A 19,607-nucleotide genomic window follows, 5' to 3' on the forward strand; every position below is an offset into this window, starting at 1 on the left:
TCTCAGTTTACTTCTCAGTTCTAAAGAAAAGCATTGTTCTTTGCATTCTCTCCCATTATGGTGGTTAACTAATTTTCCCAGTTGACTAAACTTTGCAAAGCAATGTAAATTATTGTATTTTTTCTCCTCTTTTTTTTCTAGCTCTACTGCATCTCATTTATCAGTTCCAGCAAAAATTACAGAGCAAGATGTTGATCTGTGAGCTTTCTCTGGTTAACCAATATCCCAATTGACAAACATTTGTAAAGTAATCTGAATTATTGTTGTCAGAGCTTTTAACAATATCATCACATATTCAATAATATATTACATTCTTCTTTAATCCACAGAGTTCTTCAATACCTCTTTGAAAACAGCTGGTTGGACACCTACACGAGAGTCATCTTTGTAGAATTCACGGTCTATAATGCAAATGTGAATCTTTTCTGTATTGCCACATTAATATTAGAAAGTAATGCTATAGGTAAGAATAGATATTGTACTTGGCATTATTAATATCCACAGCGTATTGGTACCTGGACTGTCAAGTATATCACAAAACTTTTTCAGGTAATTCTACAGTATAAATGGGGCATAAAAACCAAGTACCTCCAGTTGCATTTTTTGATTTGGCCCAAATCACAAAGAAAAGAAAACTGTTCCAGTAATTATACCAGTGTATAAAATTAGAAAATTGCACTATAGGTCAGGCAACATGTACGGTGAGAGAAACAGTTAGTGCTTCAGATTTATAGCATGGTGTCATAACTGAGAAAAAATTCTTAGAAGTAGAATCAGAATCAGAAATATTTTAGGAAATGTTGGAAGATCACAGCAGCTCAAACAGGATCTATCTAAGGAAGAGCTGTTAATTTAAATTGAAGACCCTTCATCAGAGCATCCTGAGTTGTGATGTAGGGTCTCAGTCAGATCGAGAACATTAAATGTTTGTTTTTCTGCAGATGCTGTCTGACTTAAGTTCGTCTAGCATCTTCTGTTTTTATTTCAGATTTCCAGCAACTGCAGTCTTTTCTGGATTTTAATTTTTTTTAGAAATGAGCAAATCAGCAAGGAAGGGATGAGGTCTGTCACAGGATGGGGAACATTAAATATGAAAAGGTGGAATGGTTCAAGGTAAAAGCGGGGATGGGAGAGACAATGGAGCATGTAAAGCCACAAAAGATGGGCTCAGAAAAGGTGTATGTTTAAATACCAGAATTAATACGTCTGTAGCCATGTAGAGAAACGTTAGTAGTGATTATGGTGGTCTAAAATTGTGGAATGTGCTATTTGTAATGATGGAAACCGCTTAATCAAGAAGAGAAGCAACCAGTAGGCCATGCCCTGAGCTTAATTATAACAGCATGGGATGTGACATCAGAGAGGTCAGAGGAAAATTAAAATCTGCGGAAAAGTGATTTGTAGTGGAAGTTTGATTCCCCCCAATAAATAAAGAGACTCAAATACCCATGTTAAACACAGTAAATCTCTAAGATAAGCAGCTCAGCTAGCAAGCCTCTAATAGCAGCAATGACACATATCTTTGTTGGTATGGAGGTCTTTCATCAAAGGATGATGCACAGAGATCGTTCTACAATTATTCTGCTAAAATTCAGGAATAGTTGGTAGAATACAATAAAAATTAAGGTCTACAGATAATGAACACAGAGCTGAACTCTACTGAAATATGGCTTTTGTGTTTTCTATTCTGTGTTTTTGATTGAGGTTTTTGTTGCCATATGAGCGATTTATTTTTGTGCGGAGGGGGGTGGGCTTTGATGTTTGATGTTTTTCTCTGAACGGATTGGTTCCGTGGTCCTTCTGTGTACCGTGACTGGCTGAGGGGAAGATGAATTTCAGGATTGTGTACTGCATTCATACTTCGACAATAAATGGACTTCGAACTTTGAACTTTAACATTAGTAATAATGCAGTTGTAGTGTTTAAAATTGAATAATTTAGAGCCAGAGAGATGCTGTCCACTCTGGCAATCTATGCGATAACTTTAAACTGTAACAGAGTGTAAATTACTAATGGAGGTTTTCACTCTGTCAGAGGAATCTGCGCGTGTTAGGCAAGAAATATTTAATATGGATGAATGCAGCATGATACATTTGAGTAGGATCAAAGTTAAATATATTAATGCAGAACACGTTTGAAGCAAAGGGAGGATTTCACAATGGTTTGAGCTGTAACGGATGCAACTCAGAGCAAGGCCAGGATAGTGTTCATTGAATTACGCAATATAAAATAAATGCAGTGCCTCTCAGTAGATATTAGTTGTGCTCAGTTAAAATACTACTTCCTGTTTTGGATCCCTCAGATGATGCATACTAGGAAGGTATTAGAAACATACTAAGGGAAGGACAGTATTAATGGATCATTTATGAAATATCTTAGCAAACCACATAAACTTCAAGTACATCAGTATATTTTTGAGAGGCAAAAGCTCAAACATTTTTTTTTGAGGTCCATCAAATATTGAAAGGACTAACTTCCTTTTAAATTGACCAGTTATTTGGATTAGACAGGTTGGAGAAACCTAGGGTTAACTTTATAATTCATGCAATGACAGAAGGAAATTGAATGTTAGTCCAAATATTATTCTCCCAAGGAAAAATGGGCTCATGAAAACACACACAGAATGCTGGAGGAACACAAAATTCAGGATGAAGGGTCTTGGCCCAAAACGTCGACTGTTTATTTCCCTCCATTGATGCTGACTGACTTGCTGAGTTCCTCCAACAGTTTGTTCTGCTCAAGATTTCCAGCATCTGCAGAATGTCTTGTGCCCATGAAAAGGCTGTCAGCTCATGTGAAACATGATTCAGTATATACTTTCCATATGGCTGTATCTGAGTTAGGGATTTGCACAAATACAATAACAAAGTTCCAAGAATGATAAGTGAAGTTTTCATTGGGTCATTTGGACAGCAGAATGGCATAGCTGCCAAAACTGCTGGTGGCCCTCGTCCAATCCTGACCTCTCTGCAGAGTTTGCAGGTTATCCCCCTGACTGCAAGTGTTCCCCCAGGGTGCCACAATGAAGAGGTGAGAGGGAAGAATAGGACAGAGGCTGGAAGGTGGTAGGTGGAACCAGGTCAGATGGGAGGATGATGGGCAGATGGAGCCAGGTGGGGGAAGATGAGGATGATATTGCTGGATGTTAAATGGAAACAGCTAACGAAACAAATAGGTAGATGGAGATGGGTGACAGCAAGGGAGGGGTAAGGTACAAGCAGACACTGGAGATTGCTAAATGGAAATGAAAACAAAGAAGTGGGGATGGAGCTAGGAAGGGGAGCGGGCGAAATAGTTAGGGCAGGCAAAGGAAGAAGAAACCTGTAGAATAGGTGTATAGGTGATGGGCAGATGGAAGCAGGTTGGGCGTGAAGTAATGGGTGGGGAGAGAGATGGGATGGAAAAGCTGATCAAAGAGGAGAGGACCTAGGTTGAATGACAGGAGTGGAAATGGAACAATGTGCGTGTGATTTACCTGAAAATTGAAAATTCATTGTTCATACTGTTAGGCTGTAGGATGCTTCAATTGAAATATGATCTTCTAGTTTGTATTTGGCCTCATTATGGCAGAGGCAAAGGCCGAAGACAGACAGGTCAATGTAGGAATGGTGAGGGCATTTGAAATGCCATGCAACTTGTCACAGGCTAGAACTTTCAAAATGCAAGAAATTTCTGAAAGTATTATACCACTGTGATGGAATGTGGTTTAAAGATGGGCATAAGATCAACAGGTCTGCAGGATTTTGCATTCATTTAGATTACTATTGTCCATGAAGAGTGAAGAAGTTTCTTTAACTCCGTGTGATATATGAAGGATTACCACTTCAGCATTGTAAATGAAGAAGAGGAGAATATTTAATTGCACCTCTCTATCCCTGACACCTGGGATATACTACCACCTTGAAATATTGGTCAGGTTGCCTTGTTTTTTGTTGGCTTGGGATATTTGGAAATGCTGGAGGGAACAGGAACAAATTGGTTACCAAATGTTTTACACTACTTGAATCAGAATCAGAATCCGGACCAGGTTTATTATCATTTGCTTATATGATGTGAAATTTGTTTTGTGACAACCATAGTGCAAAGACATAAAAATTACTAGAAACTACAAAATAAGTAGTGCAGAAAAAGGAATAATGAGGTAGTGTTCATGGACCATTCAGATATCCTGTAGCAGAGGAGAAGAAGCTGTTCTGAATCAATGAATGTGAGTCTTTGGGCTCCTGTACCACTTCCCCAATGGTAGTAACAAGACGAGGGCATGTCCTGGATGGTGAGGGTCCTTGATGATGGATAGTGAGGGTCCTTAATGATGGATGCTGCCTTCTTGAGGCACCAGCCTTTGAAGATGTCCTCAGTAGTGAGAACAGTTTTACCTGTGATGGAGTTGGCTGAATCTACAACCTTTTGCAGCTTCTTTTGATCCTGCACATTGGAGCCTCCATACCAGGTCCATACCAGGCTTAATGCAACCTGGCAGAATGCTCCCTATCCTACTTCTATAGAAATTTGCAGGAGTCTTCTGTGAGAAACCAAATCCCCTAAACTCCAAGTGAAGTAGAGTTGCTGGTGTGCTTTCTTCAAGATTGAATCAGTGTGTTGGGCCCAGAGTCAATCCTCAGATGCCGGCACCCAGACAGAGTCTTGAAGGTGCTCTCCCTTTCAATGGTTGACCTCTCAGTGAGGACTGGTGTGTTCTCTCCCACATGCCCCTTCTGGAAGTCCACAAGCAATGCCTTGGTCTTGCTGACATTGAGTGTGTGGTTGTTGTTGGAAAATCACTCAGTCAGCTGATCTGTTTCACTCCTGTACTCTTCCTCTGCACCATCTGAAAAGTTGTTCTGCAACATTGCCTGAGGGAGGAAATTGCAGCAAATAATTTGGCCTTTTCTCACTGAATGTCCAAATGCAACTTCAACATGAAATTAATTTGATTTGAATGAATATTCTGTTTTTAATCTGTCTACAAACGGTCAGGTGAAAGGACTGGATTTGGCCTGTCACAAACAAGAGAAAATCTGCAGATGCTGGAAATCCAAGCAACACACACAATATGCTGGAGGAACTCAGCAGGCCAGGCAAAGAGTAAACAGTCGACGTTTCAGACCAGACTGCACTGGCAGGACTGTTGTAGCATTTACTGATAGTGGAGTCAGGGAGCTTACACCCAGCATTAATTAAATGGCCATTGACATACTTTACTGGTATTAGCAAGACATGATAACTTCTAGATTTTGGAGAGGATTGCGGGGGGGAAGGGGCTGTCTTGATGTTTAGCAGAGGTGCATGACCATTGGTGAAATTCTTCAACTAATTGTTGGAGATGGAGCCTTATTTCTTGAGCTTTCTTGCAAAGCTTATTTAAAAATAATACATTTTCTGTTAAATAATGTACTGATGTCTATTTGCAGGGGCCTTCTTTACACGTGCTGATATTCAGAGTATCCGTCTCTACCAGTACACTGACGAGCTGCACATTTTTGTTGTTGCTGCTGAAGTGGCTTACTTCCTTTTCCTCATCTATTACATGGTGATTCAGGTAAGTCTATGACAGGTGAGCATTATGAGCAACTGTAAAATAACTAATATATCACCAGCATTAAGAGATACTAGAGAAACAAGCCATCTCGAGGTAAGGATTGTTTGTCAGTCTTCGTCTGTTTATATATACGGCAGTTTTGTTTTTGTAAATTCTATTGTATTACTTTTTTTCCTGTGAATGCCTACAAGAGAATGAATCTCAGGGTAGATTCAGAATCAGAATCAGGTTTATTATCACCGGCATGTGACGTGAAATTTGTTAACAAGAGCAGCAGTTCAATGCAATACATAATCTAGCAGAGAGAGAGAGAGAGAGAGAGAAATAATAAATAAAATAAAACATAATAAACAAGCAAGTAAATCAATTACATATATTGAATAGATTATTTAAAAATGTGCAAAAACAGAAATACTGTATATTAAAATACTGTATATTATCAAAGTATATATATATATGGTAACATGTACATACATTCGGAATAAATTTACTTTGAGCTTTGGAAAGATCTTGTATAAATTCAATCACAAACTCAAGGCTTCATGAAGATTTGTGATGATACGCAAGAAATGAAGTTTAAGAGGCATTCATGTTGTTATCTGCCATGTTTTTACACTCCTTTGACTATGAAGGAGCATCAGGAATGAAAGCAGAAGGAATGACTAAGTGATTGAGTTTAAAAAGTTGTCATTCAGTTCACAGTACCTGAGCTAGCTCTTTGGCACATACAGGTAATTAAAATAAATACTCTTTTTAATTAAATATTATCATTTCCAAACATTTATCCAATTCTCTTTTGAACGTTAGGATATTAATCTGCCTTATATTGTAACTTCCAGGTACAGCATTCCAGAAGCAATGGAACAAAAAATGTTCCATAGTGTCTCGAACAAAACCAAAAAATGTGAACCTTCGTATGAACTCCATTTCTTTTGTCAATCACCTTAAGACTGTATCTCCCGCCTACCGGTCATTCAGTCACTCAAAAAACAGCCTCTTCTTGATTGCTCTCCTCAAGCCATTTAAGTCTTCTAAATGTCCATCGAGAATTTGTATTCCTCTGAATATGAGCTTATGCTGTTACGAGAATACACATAAAATTAAGATGTTTGCTGGCCTGGGCTAGCATCAGTGGCATCAGCAGTTGGTCTGCCACCTGCCCTCAGGGGAAGGAGAGATAAGGAACAATGGAGCAGCGTCTGGAGATGTGTAATGAAGGGATGTGGGAGAGAGAGCTGTCTGGAGCGGCTCCCCCCTTTGAACACTGAACTGTTTGAAGTGATGGACAGGCGATACCCCAGCAGGGGGATAAAAAGGGACAGGTTCGCTAAGACAGACACACACGCCACCCGAGGTAACGAGACCCTGGAAGCGGTGCGCCTCTCACGAGTGGGTGAGAAGTGCCAGCCAACGACAAGGGTGGAAAGGTACGATCAGCGGGAACCCGGTGTGTGTCCGCCCTTGCCTGGGTGCCGGGTTCACTGCAGAGGATCGACCGCATCTGGAGGAGGGGTCACAGTCGGTGTCCTCAGGTGACATCACCAAGGACCCGCCCAAAAGCTGCTTGTGAGCAATATCGCTGGTCTGTGAGCCATCTCGCTGATCTGTGAGTGAAGCTGTGCTGAATGATGAGTTGTTCCTGTTCTCTCTGTCTCTCTTCCCCCACCTTGTCCATCGCCATGGCAACGATTACTGCGAACTGAACTACTAACTGGACTGAACTTTGAGTCATTTTGAAATTGGTCATTTACCCCTAGACAACGATAGAGCTTGATTGATGCTGTTATCTTACTTCTGTGCACATGTGTGTTTATCATCACTGAACTGTTGCATTTATTATCCTTTCGATTACTGTGTTGCTTGTTTCTTTAATAAAACTTTCTTAGTTCTAGTACTCCAGACTCCAACTGAGTGATCCATTTCTGCTGGTTTGGCAACCCAGTTACGGGGGTACGTAACAATGCTCACAAATTAATCTTTTCACTCCATCATTTGTGAATCTGCATTCAGTCACAGAGGGCCTAAACCTTAAGATAATCTTCTTAAACATCTAAATCCTGCTATCTCTCTGTTCTCATATGAGACAATTCTGTTTAATATAAACTGCTGGAGGAAATCAGCAGGTCAAGCATTATCTGTGGAAGCATTCTGGAGGAACGGTTGACATTTTTTGCTGTGACCCTACATCAGGTCTTTGAGTTCCCCCAGCGGTTTGTTGTTTGCTCCAGATACTAGCAACTGTCGTCTCTTGTGACTTCTTAAAATATACCTATTGGACAAGGTTTTATTATCTGCCCCATTATCTCCTATGTGGCATAGAGCCAACCTGACATTGCTCCTGTATTTTTCCTTACTATATTGATAGAACAATCTGTTTTTGAACCAAAAATCCTCTTAGCTTTAAGTGCTCTGAAGAAGAACTACCTCATCTTCTCCAATTTCTACATTTAATTATTGCAGTGGCTGCCAATACTGCTGGTGCATCCACTTTAATAAAAAACTGACTTTTTTTTTGTTTGTGGAACGCCTGGCAGAACAAGATTTTCCACTCAAGATTTGGATAACAGGCAAGAGGGCAAACAATTGTCTAGTGTCGGGACTCTTAATCTATTACCGACAACATCCTGAAAGGGTTCCTCCTTTCCAGCAAACTGTTGTATATTTTTGTTTCTTTCCAATATCATTCCCATTCCACTGGTACACAAAACACTCCTCCACATATAGATTGAGGTCAGGGTGTCACAGCTTGAGTTCTCCACTGTCCATACATGAAGGTTCACTGGAGACAAACTTATACCATGTTTTATTTCCTTGCAGGTTCTCACTGAATTTCCAGCATTTTCTAATTTATTATCAGATTTTATAGATAGGAAAATCTGTTGTGCATTATATATTTTCTGATCTCTCCCAGGGCAAACAATTGAAAGAACAGAAATGGAAATACTTCCAAAGCAAATGGAACCTTCTAGAGACAGCCATTATAATGATCAGCTGGAGCGCACTTTCTATATTCATAAAGAGAACACTTCTAGGAAAGCGAGACATTGAATATTATCATGGTCACAGAACAGGGTAGGTCCTTGCTTATCATTTATAATGTTTTAAGAGCAGGGCCTTAGTTCTTGTGTAACACACGCAAAATGCAGGAGGAACTCAGCAGGTCAGGCAGCATCTTTTGGGCCAAAACGTCAACTGTTTATTCCTATCCATAGATGCTGCCTGACCTGCTGAGTTCCTTCAGCATTTTGTGTATTACTCTACAAAATCTCTTGTGTGCATCGTTGATTCCCGTTTTACAGTGCATTCTTGAATTCCAAGTTTTAACTGTTGACTATCCAAAATAATAATGCCTTGTGGATATTAATATAGATGAAGGATGTGAATTGACAGTAAAAAGTTATTGTAGCTAAACATAGATATACTGCATTATAAAAACAATAGCTGCTACTGAGGAATATCAAGACTGCAAAATAACCTTGCCATATGGAGTGTGACTCACTTTGGCTTCTAAACATAGCTGGATGACAAATATGTTCCATCATGTGTGCATATAGTTCCTTCAACCTGCTACTCTATGGAGTTTGCTGCACTTTCTTGCTATGGTGTTTATAAATCAAATTTCCTATTCTTCCTACTGCATTATATTACTTTCATCAACTTTCTCTTAAAATCTACTTTATTTCCTATTATGTTAGCATTATGCCATGTAATTATTGATTTCCTTGCCAAAGGTGACATTGAGTGAAACAAATGTCAGGGAGCAGAAATTTCCTGTCCTGGTGGCAAATAAAACTATTTGCTCAGCAAGAGAACGGCAGCAAAAGTCTCATCAACATCAGAAAACCATAATAAGTCTGAACTCATGTTCCCAAAACTGTTACTGAACAGATGAAATTTGTCTGCAAGGCATTCACATTTACGTGCATTGTACCTAAGTTTATACCTAATTTCCAATCTACTGTGTTTGTTACAGGTTTGTAAGTTTCTATGAGACTGCTATGGCGGATGCAATAATGGGATATTTAATTGCCTTCCTGGTTCTCCTTGCAACAATAAAGCTATGGCATCTGCTACGCCTTAACCCCAAGCTCAATATGATTACATCTACATTAAGAAGGGCATGGGGAGACATCTCAGGATTCCTTACTGTTATTCTGATCATGTTCCTGGCCTATTCTATCGCGGTAAGAAGATGTATTCCAGCAAGAATAATACGAAGTATTTCATTAGTTCATTGTTACTTAGGTTTACTAATCACAATTTATCCTCCATTTGTTCTTTGGAAATATGTAGCTCATAACCACAGATCAAGTTCAGCATATTTGGAGCTGACAAGTGAACATTAGAATTTCTGGGATTGTAGATGATTTTGGATAAGTAATTTTCTTAGATATATATTAAATTAAATCTGTTTTGAATGTATTGTCCATTAATTTCCATTCATGTAGCCACTGCCCTTATCATCTGGAGTTCGTTTTTGCTGGTTTTCCACCTTTCAGCGTCACCTGCTAGAAAAGCGGGAGTATCTAGGACTTGGAGTCAGGAAAAGATTCCAGAGCACCAGTCATACCACTCCTTGTAGGTTGTACCACTTTGAAAAAAGATTTAAAAAGCTGCACAAGCTATTGGAATCATGCCAACAGCCAACAGAAATCATTCAACAGCTAACCCGCATATGGTAGATAATCCCTTTAAAAAGTACTCACATTAGAGTTCTTCTAGGAGTTCAGCTCTGCAAGTCAAAAGGAGGACTTTACTTGGAGTGCTGGATTTCAGTATAAGACCATAAGAATATGGTGGCATTGGCTCCAGTATTTTGTTAGATGTATACCACCTATGCAGTATACTTATGGGTGAGGTGTTTTCTCTCTCTCTCTCTGCGTCTCTCTTTTTATTTCTGTCTTTCTTTCTCTTCCTCTCTCTTTCTTTTTATTTCTCGCTCATTTTCTCTTCATCTCTCTCTTTTCTTTCTCTCTCTCTCCTCTTACTCCTCTCCCCATGCTTTAACAACTAAAGAGTTTTCCCTCTTTCCCATTTCTTCAACCTGAAATGTTAACCTGTTTCTCTTTCCACAAATGGTGTCTGACCCATTAATATTTCCAGCATTTGTTATCACAGATGTGTTTAGAGGCCACTCAGATTCAAAGTCAAAGTGGAGTTTATTGTAATAATACATGAATGTACAGTCTTAAAAGAAAAATTTAGTTGCAGCAGTATCCCAAGCAAACACCATCAGAGGAGCAGCATTCACAAAAAACATAAACATAAATTTTACACTTTTTTTTTACAAGAAATAACACCAGTGGAATTGAAAAACAATGTCCATTGTAGTGCAAATTGATGGAAGTAGCTCTGGTGTTACCATACTGGGTAGTGATTAGGTTGTGCAGGTTGGTTCAGCTGAATGGTTGAAGGGAAGTAGCTGCTCTTGAACCTGCCAGGGTGGGATTTCAGGCTTCCATTCCTCCTGATGGTAGCAGCAAGGAGACAGCATGGCCCAAGTGGATTGTAGGGATTTATCTTTAATTTATGTTGCTTTCTTGAGGCAGCAATATTGGAACAGATTTTGCATCTGCATAGTCAAAAATTGTGTCAAAATATTTGGTGGCATTATTCAGTTTACTATCAAGTATTAAATAAGAGGGTTCCCTAAAATTCCCTGTTCAAGCATATTTCATTTTCTCTTGTTAGACAGCTGCAGGTGAAATGGCGAACTGTCCTTGCAAGGACTGCAGGTCTTGTGCTGCTACGGGCAACTTACCCATTACACCTCAATCTGTAAACGTTATGTAGCCCCCTGGTAAGCCTCAGGCTCGCTCAGCTCGCTTCCCTCTAGGGGGAGCAGCCTTCAGCCCCTCCAAACTCAGTAATTGAGTTTGTGTAGATGCTGTGTGATTTACCCCACCATGCAAAATAACAGACAGTACACCATATGCAATTTATAGATCTTACTGGAACTATGTAATTAATAGAGATACAATATAAAAGGAAAGTAAAAGGTGCCAAACTTATCAGAGTTCAACCACTTTGTGCACAATCGTTGAAGCTCGATGAACGGGGTCTTCTTTCCACCATGCGATCTCCTCCGACCCCCTCGGCCCGCCGCCTGGGACCAACCACGGTCGGGTCAACCAGAGTGTGTCCAGCGCATCCTTCCTCTTCAGTTCTCCTCCCCAAAACCCAGAGCCTCGGACTCCCGCGCGGGTCCATTCCGTCGCCCAGCTTACAGCATCTCTCTCATCGTGTCTCCTCTCTCTGTCCCCATCACACCTCTGCCCCAAAGCCCGCGAAAACAATAGCTTAGAGACACACAAGAAAGAATAACATCTATCCCAATTGCTTAGCAAATGAATACAATTCTCATTATCAGTAATATAACCCAAACAAGCTGCCAGAGAGAGAACCACCGTCTCAGCAGTTAACATCACAGAGAAGCCATTTTATTTTTAACATAACAAAGGAGCCATTTTATTAGCCTTAGCAAGAACATAAAAGAAGAAACCCCTTACACTTATTTGATGAGTAACTTGCAGATATTACTGGACAAACAACTGAAAAGCAACCTACTTCCCCATTTTCTGGCTGGAGTGTGACTCTACATATCCCCACACACAAAACCATCTGTGATATCATGACTTTACTCTGCTTTTGGACGAGAAGATCAAAATAAAGAACGAACATTGCCCAATCAAAGAAAAGCTCAAGATTTTTTCCTTCCCTTCTTTATATCTCTCAGCTAGAACAATAGAGATGTCAGGCAGGATAGTTGAATGCTCCTTTTGCAGGATGTGGGGAGGCAGGGAGACTTGCTGTGTCTCTGACCACTACAGCTGCGAGGTACGTCCACCTGCAGCATCTAACAGACCATGTTAAGGAGTTGGAGCTGGAACTGGATAAACTCCGGATCATTTGGGAGGCTGATAGATGGGACATACAGTATAGAGAGGTAGTTACATCCAAGGTACCCAGATCATTCGGGTGGCTGAGCCTCTGGCATTGATTCTGCCTCTGTGACTCAGAAAGGTGGGGGTGGAAGAAGCACACTGTGGTGATAGGGGACTTGTTGGTTTGGGGAACGGACAGGAGGTTCTGTGGGAAAGAACGAGATTCCCAGACGGTATCAAGCCTCCGGGGCGCCAGGGCCCAAGGTATGTCGGATAAAGTGAGAGGGTGAACAGCCAGAAGTCATGGTCCATGTAGGTGCCAACGACAAGGGTAGGACGAGTGATGAGGTTCTGCATAGGGAGTTCAGGGAGTTAGGTGCTAAGTTAAAGGCAGGACCTCTAGGGCTGGCCTTTAGTTTAGAGGATAAACTATTCTGGATTGGGAGTTGTGTAATGAACCAGAATTGGTTAGAGAGCTTAAAGGAAAAGACTTAGGGGCAAGTGATCATAATATGATCAAATTCACCCTGAAATTTGAGAAGGAGAGGCTAAAGTCAGATGTATCAATATTATAGTGGAGTAAAGGGAATTACAGAGGCATGAGAGAGGAGTTGGCCAGAACTGATTGGGAAAGAACACTGGCAGAGCTGATAGCAGAGTAGCAATGGCAGAATTTCTGGAAGAAATTCAGAAAGCACAGGACATATACATCCCCTAGAGGAAGATATATTCTAAAAGAAAAATGACACAACAGTGGCAAACAAGAGAAGTCAAAGCCAACATAAAAGCCAAAGAGAGGGCATATAAGAGAGCAAAAATTAGTGGGAAGTCAGAAGATCGGGAAGCTTTTTAAAACCAAAAGAGAACAACTAAAAAAGTCATTATGAAGTTAAAGATGGAATACGAAAGTAAGCTAGCCAATAATACTAAAGAGGATACCAAAAGTTACTTCAGATATATAAAGTGCAAAAGAGAGGTGAGAGTGGATATCAGACCTCTGAGAAATGATGCTGGACAGATAATAATGGCGGACAAACTGAATAAGTATTTTGCATCAGTCTTCATTGTGGAAGACACAAGCAGAATGGTGAAAGTTCCAGGTATCAGAGGGCATGAAGTGTGTGAAGCTACTATTACTAGAGAGAAGATTCTTGGGAAACTAAAAGGCCTGATAGTAGATAAGTCACCTGGACCAGATGATGTACACCCCCAAGTTCTGAAAGAGGTGGCTGAAGAGGATGACTAAATTCTGGAATGGTTCTGGAAGACTGGAAAATTGCAAATGCCACTCCACTCTTCAAGAAGGGAGAGAGTCAGAAGAAAGGAATCTATAGGGCAGTTAGTCTGACCTCAGTGGTTGGGAAGATGTTGGAGTCGATTATTAAGGATGAGGTCTCAGGGTACTTGGAGGCACATGATAAAATAGGCCACAGTCAGCATGATTCCCTCAAGGGAAAATCTTGCCTGACCAATATGTTGGAACTCTTTGAAGAAATAACAAGCAGGATGGACAAAGAGAAATTGGTTAATGGACAAAGAGAAATTGGGGATGGAACTGGACTCTCTGACGGTGGTGTCTGAAAAGAGGATGCTGTCCAAGTTGCATGCCATCTTGGACAATGTCTCCCATCCACTACATAATTTACTGGTTGGGCACAGGAGTACATTCAGCCAGAGACTCATTGCACTGAGATGCAACACAGAGCGTCATAGGAAGTCATTCCTGCCTGTGGCCACCAAACTTTACAACTCCTCCCTTGGAGGGTCAGACACACTGAGCCAATAGGCTGGTCCTGGACTTATTCCCTGGCATAATTTACATATTACTATTTAACTATTTATGCTTTTATTACTATTTAATTATTTATGGTGCAACTGTAACGAAAACCAATTTCCTCCAGGATCAATAAAGTATGACTATGACTATGACTATGTATACTTGGATTTTCAGAAGGCTTTTGACAAGGTGCCACACATCAAGCTACAAGCCCATGATATTACAGGAAAGATTCTAGCATGGATAAAGCTGTGGCCGATTTGCAGGAAGCAAAGAGTAGAAATAAAGGGAACCTTTTTTGGTTGGTTGCTGGTGACAAGTGGTGTTCCACAGGGTCTGTGTTTGGACTGATTCCTTTTACGTTATATGTCAATGATTTGGATGATGGAATTGATGGCTTTGTTGAAAAGTTTGCAGATGATATGAAGATAGGTGAAGAGGCAGGTAGTTTTGAGGAAGTAGAGAGGCAGCAGAAGGACTTAGACAGATTAGGAGAATGGGCAAACAAATGGCAGATGGAACACAATATGGGGAAGTGTATGGTCATGCACTTTGGTAGAAGAAAGGGTTGACTATTTTCTAAATGGAGAGAAAATACAAAAATCTCTGGTGCAAAGGGACTTGGGAGTGCTTGTGCAGGATACCCTGAAGATTAATTTGCAGGTTGAGTCAGTTGTGAGAAGGCAAATTCAATGTTAGCATTCATTCCAAGAGAATGTAATGTTGAAACTTTAAAAGCACCGGTGAGGCTTCACTTGGAGTATTGTAAGAAGGTCTGAGCCCCTTATCATTGAAAGGATGTGCTGAAACTGGAGAGGATTCAAAGGAGATTCACAGAAATGATTCCAGGATAGAATGGCTTGTCATATGAAGAGTGTTTGATGGCTCTGGGCTTGTATTCAGTGGAATTTAGAAGAATGAGGGGTGCCCTCATTGAAACCTATCAAATGGTGAAAGGCCTTGATAGAGTGGATGTGCGGAGGATGTTTGCTATGATGGAAGAGTCTAAGACCAGAGCACACAGCCTCAGAATAGAGGGGTGTCCTTTTAGAACTGAGATGAGGAGGAATTTCCTTAGCCATAGTGTGGCGAATCTGTGGAATTCTTTGCTACAGGCAGCTGTGGAGGCCAAGTCTTTATGTATAATTAAGGCAGAGATTGATAGATTCTTGATTGGTCAGGGCATGAAGGGGTATGGGGAGAAGGCAGGAGGTTGGGGCTGAGAGAAAAAAATTGATCAGCCATGAAGAAGTGGTGGAGCAGACTCGATGGGCCAAATGGCCTAATTCTTCGACTATATCTTATGGTCTTATGATCATTACATGTGTAGGCAACCTCCAGGGAGGAAAATAACAACACAATAACTGGAAACGCTCAGGAGGTCAAGTGACAGCTGTGGAAAGACAAAAAGAGTCAATATTTCAAGGAGTAGCACCTATGGAGTGAAATCAGCAGTTGACATCTTGGGTTAAGACCCTTCATCAGCTGCAATTATTTTGGGGTTTATGAAGTACCCATTGACATTCTTTGGGTGTTTGGCTAAATTTGTTTGCATAAATTTAGGATGGAAAGTCTACTGCCAATTTTGATACTATTTTCCTTTAATTTTACTTTAAATGATTTGATTATCAGATGTGATAATTTAACATCCATCACTGTAATGAGAAATGTAATGCATGCCTGCACTCTTCTACAGACGAACCTGATGTTTGGTTGGAGTATATCTTCTTACAAAACCATATTCGATGCTGTAGAGACAATGGTCAGTCTTCAGCTGGGGATCTTCAACTATGAAGAGGTACAGAAATCAAACACCTAAAAATGCACAATTCCTTGCAGAAACTGTATTAAAAGTTAAACTGTTTTTGAATCTATTTTCATAGAATTTTTAAAAATTCCATGCTGCATTACTCTATAGTAGGATTCATGATTTATAGTGCAGGTGTGGGACAGCTTGTCTACATTTGTCAGCTGTATTTTTCAGAGTTGGTAAATGTATTCCCTCTGAAATGTGGCCCATCCATTATAAATGTTAACATATATATATAATAAAATAAGAGCAGGAGCAGGTTTCAAAGCAGCCAATGCCTTTGTTCAAATTTGCATAACTTTTCAATATGGGATCACTGAATTTGCTTAGCTAGGAAATGCAGTTCAACTCATATTACCACAGCAAAGACTCAGTCTATTTGGTCCATCATGTCTTCTCCACCATTTGATCATAGCTGATTTATTTTCCCTTTTAATCCCATTCTCCAGCTGTAACCTTTGATACCCTTATTAATAACTTTATCAACCTCCACTTTGAATATACTCAATGACAGGTTCCACAGGTTCACCACCCTTTGGCTATAGAAATGTTTCATCATTTCTGTTCTAAAGTGATGCACTTTTATTCTGAGGCCATGCCTGCTGGTTCTAGACTCTCCAACTTTCGAAAACATCCTCTCCATGTCCACTCTATCTACAGCAGGCTTTTCAATATTTTGTGAGTTTCAATAAGGAGAGATTTTGATGAGAAGAGGGGGCGAAGGAGAAATCGATATTCACCCCCTCCCCTCTTCTATTCCCCACTCTGGCCTCTTACCTCCTCTCATCTATCACCTCCTCTTCATTCCCTCCTCCTTCCTTTTCTCCTCTGGCCTACTCTCCTCTCCCATCAGATTCCTTCCTCTCCAGCCCTTTCTTTCCTACCCACATGACTTCACCTATGTATCACTTTCAAGCTATCCTTCTTCCCCTCCCCCACCTATTTGTATTCTGGCATCTTCCCTTTCCTTTCCAGTCCATGGCCCAAAATGTCGACTCAGTTCATCATTTCCACAAATGCTACCTGACTTGCTGAGTTCTTCCAGCATTTTGTGTGTGTTGCTGAACATTTAAATATCTCATTTGGATAATATATTGTGTCATTTTTTAGACCACAGCTTGTGTAGTGCAAAACTCAAACTTCCAGAATTGCCTTCCAATTTATTCTCTTTGCACTGTAATCCAGATTCTGAACATAAATTAATCCCTAAGTGATCCAATCACACTTAAGACCCTGGATGTTGCAACATGGAAGGGTTCATACCATTGCACTTTTCTATTCACTTATTTATGGCAATGATATTCTTCAGATCATTCACAAAACAATTTAATTCTTACCTTATTATGCCCGGGTAATATGTACCCAAATAGAGTTTCATAGATTCAGTTCACATCAATTTGCAATTTCAGTCATTTTCACAAATAATTCAATTTTTGCAAGGGTTCAGTGCATTTACCAAAATAGATTGGTTTAAACATCCTGCCAAAGGGGTTTGGCCTGAAACTTTGACTGTACTCTTTTTCTAGATGCTGCCTGGCCCGCTGAGTTCCTCCAGCATTTTGTCTGTTGCTCAGATTTCTAGTATCTGCAGATTTTCTCTTACTTGTCACTGGTTTAAATTTGATTTTGTTTTTTGCTTTACTTGACCAGGTACTGGACTATAATCCAATTCTAGGTTCATTTCTGATTGGGTCATGTATTATCTTTATGACATTTGTCGTGTTGAACCTTTTCATCTCAGTTATACTCGTGGCATTCAGTGAGGAGCAAAAGAATTACAAGGTTTGCATAATAATCTTTATTAACTTATTTGTTTTTATATATAATTTCATATTCCTTTATGACACAGAACGAACCATTCTGCCCATTGAGTCTATGCCAACTCAGAGACATCTAATCAATTCCATTCCATGACTTTCCCTATAACTTTCTCCCTCTCATTCTCTTACCATGTACCAATATGAAATGGAGTTTACAGTGACAAATTAACCTAACAACCAGGATGTTTTTGGGAAACCCACGTGGTCCCAGGGAAAACATGCAAACTCCACCCAGATAGCACCAGAGATGTAGTTTGAATCCAGGTCACTGAAGTTGTGATGCTGGAGTGCTACCTTCATTATCACTGTGCCCAATCTGCTCTGTGTACCAATTGTATATCTTCTTGGTACTTTCAATGAAGGTTTTAATCATTTCAATTATTTAGTAAATAGCTGCTTTGCTTCAACATCTTTTTAAACTAATTTGTTTATCCTCGAGTCAGAAATGCTTTTGCACATTTTCTCTCTCTTTATGAACAACAAGGCTTCTCCCTTCTTCACATGCAAATTACATTGTTCGTGGACATGAAGTCACAAGAGCTTTAGCAATGAACCGCTCAAATTAAAAGATGCAATCTAAGTAAGCAGATCATGCCAAAAAGCTAATTTTTTTGACATTAGATTTGTGTGTTTGAGTTTGGCTACAGGCTCTCTTACTGGATTACTGTGTAAATTTGTTGCACTAATTACATTGTATCTTGCTAAAATTAAACATTATGCAGTCAATGACTCTTCAATTATATAGCACTTTTGCATATGCTGGTGATATTAAACTGGATTCTGATTAAGTACTTTCCCAAGGTAACCATTGTTGTATTGTGGACGTAGGAGCCTACTCACATGCTGGAAATTCTCACCCAGTCATGCATGAATGGCACAATACTCCATTTCTGATTTTATAATACTGACCGTAGGATAACTCTTATTCCAAACAATGTCACAATATACTTTATATCCACAGTTTAACACCTCATCTGAAAGATGAAATCTATCATGTCCCTAGTCCTTCCCTGGAATGTCAGCCAAGAGTATTATATCCTATTCCCTGGAGTGTGACTTGATCTCAGTTTTCTTACACTGATAATGAGTGTTAAATGAGTTACAATTGACAGGATGGTGGTTCTGTACAATTCTGAAACGGTTGATTTACATGAAAATACAGCTCAAATATGCTAAACTAAAAATAATGAAATTGATAATATAAGGATTTTTTTTTACTTATCTTTAAGGCTTCTGAGGAAGAAGAAATAGTTGATCTAATGCTGACAAAATTGTGCAGTTTCTTGGGGATCAAATCTAAGAAGGATTCCTCACAGCTGGGAGGCTGACTGTCATAAACAGCTTCGATTACCATCTAGCAGTTAATGTTTATGTAATTGCATGTAATTTGATTCATATAGATTAAAGACTATCTATAGTATAATGATATATTAATTAATATTCAAAGTAAAATAGCTAAAATCTATGTTATTCTCTTACATCAGTGTACTAAATAAAGTATGATGAAAAGTACGATAATTTATCTGTGAGTGCTTTTTTATTCCAACACTTTCTTTGCATCACAACCTTGTTCATTGTCAAGCTGAATTTATTGTCATATACACAGGTACAGTGAGATACAGAACAATGAAAAACCTGTTTGCACCTGCATCACAGGCACGTAGATTCAGAAAACCATTTTCAAAATTAGATCAGATTCCTCTTATGATTACAATGATACTCCAGACTCTCTATTGGATCCTAAACCAATTCCCAGTTGCCACATTTAGAAAACAGA

The 19,607-nt window shown here is 39.7% G+C and overlaps 1 protein-coding gene across 4 annotated transcripts in view; it reads left to right on the plus strand.

Annotated features, from left to right (window-relative positions):
- pkd1l2a (polycystic kidney disease 1 like 2a) overlaps positions 1 to 19,362 on the plus strand; it is a 100,346-nt gene extending 80,984 nt beyond the window's left edge. For all 4 annotated transcript variants that reach the window (XM_063067122.1, XM_063067123.1, XM_063067124.1 and 1 more), the window contains 7 exons: positions 330 to 463; positions 5,412 to 5,539; positions 8,451 to 8,611; positions 9,513 to 9,723; positions 15,897 to 15,998; positions 17,661 to 17,792; positions 19,060 to 19,362. In XM_063067122.1, the coding sequence (XP_062923192.1) occupies positions 330 to 463; positions 5,412 to 5,539; positions 8,451 to 8,611; positions 9,513 to 9,723; positions 15,897 to 15,998; positions 17,661 to 17,792; positions 19,060 to 19,158 (967 nt within the window). In that variant the 3' untranslated portion in view covers positions 19,159 to 19,362. The remainder of the gene's footprint in view (positions 1 to 329; positions 464 to 5,411; positions 5,540 to 8,450; positions 8,612 to 9,512; positions 9,724 to 15,896; positions 15,999 to 17,660; positions 17,793 to 19,059) is intronic.
- The last annotated feature ends 245 nt before the right edge of the window (positions 19,363 to 19,607 follow it).

Source organism: Mobula hypostoma, chromosome 14, assembly GCF_963921235.1.
Source record: "Mobula hypostoma chromosome 14, sMobHyp1.1, whole genome shotgun sequence".
Lineage (NCBI taxonomy): Eukaryota > Metazoa > Chordata > Chondrichthyes > Myliobatiformes > Myliobatidae > Mobula > Mobula hypostoma.